Raw genomic sequence first — 6,520 nt, 5'->3', positions numbered from 1 at the left:
CGGTGGAGTTGGCTTATGAAAACAATGGTGTGGACACAGATACCAGCCGACCCTCACCAACTCCAACCAACGTCTCACCGTGCTCCAACCAATGGACAGTCGGTCTCACCGAACCCCCGCTCAAACCTTGCCAATTGTCGAGAAGCAAAGCGAAGTAGACATTTTTTCAGAGCACTGCTATGCTTTGGTCAAAAGAAAAATACTGATACGCTTGTGGGCTGTTTGGGCCATGTCATTTGAGCCCAGCAAGCAGCCATTTAACAACAAACCCAAATACAGGGACAGCGGTCAGTAGAAAAAGAGGTAATATCACCAGGAGTCATAGAACTTACGCTCGACGTTTAGTTTGATGTTAGAACTTTAAAAATACGAATTTGTGATCATTTAACTTGACAACGCGTGTAAATACGGTCACAACATATGCATGTGGACGTATCAGGGTGTATGGCCCCTTAGTGAGTGGTGACACATGATGGACTTATTTTTACACAAAACACCCTCATATTTTTTATTTCCGAAAAGGTCAAATTAGTGAAAAATGGGAGAGAGCCTGGAATCCAACCCACGACCAATGTTCACCACAGAAGCCACTCTAACCAACAAGCCATCCCTGTTTGCATGTAACGTATGGATAGCTAAGTTAGATGTACTGAGAGCTTAAATGATATTTATTTTTTTGCATCTCATTTAAGCTATTTTAGTGGTCCTTTTTTCTTACCTGAAACATGTAGAGGCGTGCACTGCTACAATGATTCAGTTAAGCTATTTTAGTGGTCCTTTTTTCTTACCTGAAACATGTAGAGGCGCGCACTGCTACAGTGATTCGGTTAAGCAGGATGAGAAGTCATGTCCAGATAGGTTGACGCATTAAAATCAACATATAATGCCATCAACACAGTACTTACAAGTTTTTTCTTCTGAGAAACACACAGTACTTACATGTGGAGTGGTAAAACAATGTAAGTAATACTAATTGCACATCAGGATGGTTTGACATAGCAGTAAATATAGTGACATTTCATCAATCAAGCTCCTATGCATGGAAATCTGTTCTTTCTCCGTCTGTCACTCTGGCTGGCTCTCTTTGGCAGTATCCACAAGATGCGTGTCTTTCGGAAGGTGATCGTGCTGATGGCTTATTTTTTAACATATTGAGGCTCATTTTGCATTTGCAATTTCTTCAAAATATTTGTAAAACGTAATTAATGAAGTTATGTTCTAAGAATATTATACATAAAAACTATCATTAGTACATAAAAACATTTAAATATGAACTTGTGTATTATATGAAAAATAGTTAATACTGACATTGAAAATGTTTGTTAAATAAATATGTTTAACGAATCCAAAATGTATAGACTCGCAGCTTATATTTAAATTATGCAAAATGATGAATTCAAACATTTACGTGCCTATATGCAGTACAGTGTGGTTGTTAAAAAATGTGAGGGTGTTTTGTGCAAAAATTAAGTAAGCTGAGTGCCACCACTCACTAACAGGTGGGGCCATACACCCTGATACATCCGCACGCGTATTTTGTGACTATATTTGCACGCGATGTCAAGTTAGATGACCACAAATCCGTATTTTTAAAATTGTAGCATCAAACTGAACATTGAACGCAAGTTCTATGACTTACGGTGATATTACCTCGTAGAAAAACATTCTTTTCTGTCCAGTAGAAAAAACATTTGTGTTCCCAAGGAAAGGAAGGAAGGATCCCCATCTCCCTCGATCCCCTTTCCTCTTGACTCGTGCCCCGCCCCGTCCGCCATGGCTGCCTCCCCCCGTGCACGAACATAGCTCCCCCCGCGCAGCCATGGGCACCAATTTCCCGCAGAGCCACCACCTCCAGACCACCCACTTGTCGCTCCCCAGGAAGCAATTCCTCTCCTACGTCCTCTACGCCCTCCTCCCCCTCGCGCTCCTCCACTACCTGCTCTTCAACCCGCTGGCCGCGCCCAAGCCGCCGCTCCTGGCGCAGCCGCAGGCGCGCGAGGCGGCGCCGTCCCAGCACAGGCACGCGCCCGTCAATGCGCTTGAGGAGCAGCTGCCCCCGCCCCCTCCCGCTCCCGGCCGAGGGGGCGAAGCATTGGGGGAAACTCAAGGTACGGTGTTAGGTTTTCCATTTGATTTCTCCTAGTGGTCCTCGCAATGTGCTGTGTGGATCTGCCTCTGGCCGATTTAGCTCGTCAATTGAGCTTTCCCTCCAGCGGATTCCGTTTTGCTTCGATGATAAATTCCCCCCCTTTTTCTTGCCGTTTTCTGGAGTTCTAGAAGTATTTATAAAAGGCGCTCTTGATAAGCTCAATAAATAGCGGCCATGGTGGTTTTACGGTTGAAATGTGCAAGAAATGGCGTGTGATTTCACCCGCTTGTGCGGCATCTTGGGTTCCTGGGAGATTGTTTGGCGTAGTGGATAGTACTCCAGTACTAAATGTTTCCTTGTCGTGTTGGCCCGAGCAGGCGGAGACGTGTCGGCGTCAGGATCCGCGTCGCCGCCGTGCGACTACTCCGACGGCGAGTGGGTGCCGGACGCGCGCCCGCCGCTGTACGACGGCACGAGCTGCGGCACCATCAAGGACGGGCAGAACTGCATGGCGCACGGCCGCCCGGACACCGGGTACCTCCACTGGCGGTGGCGGCCACGGCGGTGCGACCTCCCCGCCTTCTCCCCGGAGGCGTTCCTCCGCTGGCTCCGCAACAGGCACCTGGCCTTCGTGGGCGACTCCATGGCGCGCAACCAGGGCGAGTCGCTGCTCTGCCTCCTCGCCTCCCGCTCCCGCCCGGACCTCGTGTACCGGGACGGCGAGGAGAACAGGTTCCGGCGCTGGGTCTTCCGGGAGCACAACGCCACCGTCTCCATCTTCTGGTCGCCGCTCCTGGTGCGGGTCGCCGAGAAGGCGGAGCACGCCGGCGTGCGGCACAACAACGTGTTCCTCGACTCGTTCGACGAGCGGTGGATGTCGCGGCTGGGCGGGATCGACGCCGCCGTGCTGTCCGTCGGGCACTGGTTCCTCATCCCCGGCGTCTACCACGACGGCGGCAGGGTCGTGGGCTGCCACGACTGCGCGGACCTCAACCGCACCGAGACGGCCTTCTTCGGCGCGTTCAAGGAGGCCGTGCGCCGCACGCTCGCCGAGGTCGCCCGGCGGCACGGCGCGGACAGCAAGCTGGTCGCGGTCACCACGTTCTCGCCGGCGCACTTCGAGGGGGACTGGGACAAGGCCGGCGCGTGCCCCAGGAGGCACCCGTACAGGGAGGACGAGAAGGGGCTGGGCTACACGGAGAAGGAGATGAGGAGGACCGTCCTGGAGGCGGTGGCCGCCCACGCCGGCGCCGGGCCCCTGCGGTTCGCGGCGCTGGACGTGACGAGGCTGGCCAACCTGCGGCCGGACGGCCACCCGGGGCCGTACATGCGCAGCGACCCGTTCGCCGGCGGGCCGGACGCGCGGGTGCAGAACGACTGCGTGCACTGGTGCATGCCCGGCCCCATCGACACGTTCAACGAGATCCTGCTGCAGACCGTCGCGGGGTGACCGCCAGTCCGCCATGATAGTGAGTCGGAGACATGTCTGATCGTGCGCCGAGTTCAGTTAATGATTCTTTTGCTCGTCGGTCAGACGATTAGGGTACGAGATAGGTCGTAATGAGAGCATCATTGGTTCCAGTCTCTGGAGAGAAGATTTGGAGACTTTGGAGTGGTGTCCTTTGCTATGATAGGTTGTAACTTTCAGAAACAGATTGCTACTAGTTATCAGGGTTGTGTTTTGCTTGCCTGGACTCTCTTTTTTCATCTAGGAGTACTATATTATTAGCCGCTGAACCAATGTCCAATCATCTTCCCTCGTTTCATTTTGGGGAAATCCTTGTACTGCAAGAGGAACAATTTCGGGGACTGATGTTTCTGAAAGTTCCAAGCAACTAGCAGAACTGGATGTTTCTGAAAGTTCAAAGCAACCAGCAGAACTGGAAATACTCCTATTTGGGAGCTGAAGTTCTACTCTGACGTGTTCTTCGGTGAGTAAATCTAGATGCGATACGTTTGTCACTACAACTACAAGAGGGGTCCTCTACTGCTGTCGTCGTACGTCGGTGGCGCTCTCTAGTCGCAGATACGTGTGGACGGACTGCGGCGAGGCATCTGATCTTGCTCTTGATCTTGCTCTTGATCTGCACAAATTGCCAACATATTCGTGTGCTTTATTCGTCATGTGGCCTGCCGGCTTCCGGGGGAGTTGTGCCAAACCTCCTCCGCAAGGTTTGTGCTTATTTATCTGACCGCTTTTGACTTTTGCTTAGCGGCGTCCGTGTTTGGCTGTCCGACACTTTGATGCATCTCGTCCGGAAGTCCGGCTCGTGTTCGGCCTGCAGTCAGCTCATGTCATACACTTTGCATTAATTAGTCTGCGTATATATAAATTTGTCCAAAGTTATCTCTACTTTCATGACACTTATAGAAAAAAAATATATCAACATTTACAATGTCAAATCGACATTGTTAGATTCATTATGAAATATAGTTTCATAATCCCCTATATATATTTGGTATCGTAGACGTTAGTATTTTTTTAATATAAATTTGGTTAAATTTTGCAAAGAAATCTAAGTAGGGAATTAGGGAGTATTTAACAAAAACTAACACAATTCATGGATCCGTGCCCACAAACTATCACTTTACGAATTTGTGCCGAAAACTATCACTTTTTTTCTAATCCTTTGCTAAAAACTACCAAGTAAAGTGGTAGTTTATGGGCACGGATCCATGAATTGTGGTAGTTTTTGGTTAAATAATCGGAATTAGAAGGATACATCAATTAGCAGCAAGGTTTAATTTATTTGGTTTTTCCAAAGAAACATCAATTTAGTAAATTAATCCATTGGAAAAGTACTACTACCAGATTTATTAGGTTAATTATGCTGCTATGTTGTAATACTCCCCCGGTCCTTTTTACTCTGTATATTGGATTTGAATCAAGTCAAACTTTGCAAAGCTTGACCAAATATATATTAAAAAAATATCAATATCTACCATACCAAATATATATCTCATGAAACTACATTTCATAATGAATCTAACAAAATTGATTTGGCATCGTAAATATTAATATTTTTTTCTATAAATTCGGTCAAAGTAAAGATACTTTGACTTCAGACAAAACTTATATGCAGCCTAAAAAGAACCGGAGGAAGTACATCGAAAAAGTACTAGCAGTAGAGGAACTGTATGTTCGTGTACCTTTAGACTTGACCCCTAGATCACGCACAAATAACGGACTCAGTGGCCTGGCTCCTTGGCAGAATTAACACTATGGCAAAACACCGCGGAAGCAACCTCCTTCTCTTCATGATCTGCATAGATTCTTAGGGCCCGGCGGCTGGCAAACGGGGGCAGCGCCCGGCGGCTGGACTGCAGGAGCAACAAGACGACGAGCGGCGGCAGGAGCCCTAGCTGATGGATCGATCTTGAAAATTAGACTAACGACACAAATATCATATTCCCTCCGTTCTATAATGTAGTGCATATAGATTTTCTACAAAATCAAATTTTATAAATTTTGATCATATTTATAGAGAAAACTATTTATATCTACAATATCAAATGTATATAATATGAAAGTATGTCTTGTGATGTATCTAAGCACATGTATTTGATATTCTAGATGCATATGATTTTCTCTACAAATTTGATCATTTTTGATAAAGTTTGATTTTAAAAAAATCTATATGCGCTATATTGAGGAACGGATGGAGTACTTGTAGGCTTTCCGGTCAAAGTGGGCAGATGGGCTACCACTTGGGCTTCGGTTAGTACGCCACGCAAGTATTGGCTTTGGGCTTAATTACTAATTAAGCAGCTATTATGAACGGTAGAGTATACTACGGCCCAGTTCTTTTGAGCATATTGTGGAGAATTTTGGTCTAGAAAATCTGGAGCCAAAAGAACTCGTTTTGACTTGAAAAATCTGGAGAGGATTCTCTAGAATCCTAGTGCAATCCAAAAGCATCCAAAAAGCTTGATTTTTCCAGAATCCTGAGATTCTGGCAAGTCCCACCAGTAAAAACGTTTCAAAATAGAAGAGTACCCCTATTCCATCGTGAAATTACACCAGAAATGCCACTGCCCATCCACGCGCTGGACCAGAGGAAACGAGCGAGCGGTCGCTCGACCCCTGTTCGCATCAGGGGAAAAGGAGTCCCCAGAGCAGCGACGGCTAGGGTTGCTGCGCCGCCGCCGGACCAACCTCGCCGGCCAGGCCCTTGCCGCCGCCGCCCACCTGGCCCTTGCCGCCGCCGGCCAGGTTCCCGCCGCCGCGCGCCCGCCTTATCTCCCTCCGTCGCCCCTCTTCCTTCGCTGCTCGTCCTCCCCTTCGTCGTTTCTCCGCCAACATCGACGGCCACCGGCGCTGCACCTCGACGGCCACAAGTAGCCCAAGCGAGGTGCAGACCACACCCACAGTGAGGCATCCTCTTTCCCCATCTATCTGTTCTTCTTTTTTCTTATGCTATGGATAGCTAG

General features: G+C 48.4%; 1 protein-coding gene across 1 annotated transcript; it reads left to right on the top strand.

Annotated features, from left to right (window-relative positions):
• Positions 1-1,698: 1,698 nt before the first annotated feature.
• On the top strand, positions 1,699-3,826 carry LOC125523223 (xyloglucan O-acetyltransferase 2-like). Its single transcript, XM_048688275.1, has 2 exons — positions 1,699-2,108; positions 2,467-3,826. Exons 1-2 carry the CDS (start codon positions 1,820-1,822, stop codon positions 3,537-3,539), a joined length of 1,362 nt encoding a protein of 453 aa, XP_048544232.1. The 5' UTR covers positions 1,699-1,819; the 3' UTR covers positions 3,540-3,826.
• The last annotated feature ends 2,694 nt before the right edge of the window (positions 3,827-6,520 follow it).

Source organism: Triticum urartu, chromosome 7 (genome assembly GCF_003073215.2).
Source record: "Triticum urartu cultivar G1812 chromosome 7, Tu2.1, whole genome shotgun sequence".
Lineage (NCBI taxonomy): Eukaryota > Viridiplantae > Streptophyta > Magnoliopsida > Poales > Poaceae > Triticum > Triticum urartu.
Note: the sequence above shows the minus strand (reverse complement) of the source record. Positions and strands in the feature narration are given on the sequence as shown.

Excerpts from the sequence above, each read along its gene's own strand:
- LOC125523223 (XM_048688275.1), top strand. The coding sequence starts at position 1,820 with ATGGGCACCAATTTCCCGCAGAGCCACCACCTCCAGACCACCCACTTG. Across the intron at positions 2,109-2,466 it reads AGCATTGGGGGAAACTCAAG|GCGGAGACGTGTCGGCGTCA; the intron begins GTACGGTGTTAG and ends TGGCCCGAGCAG.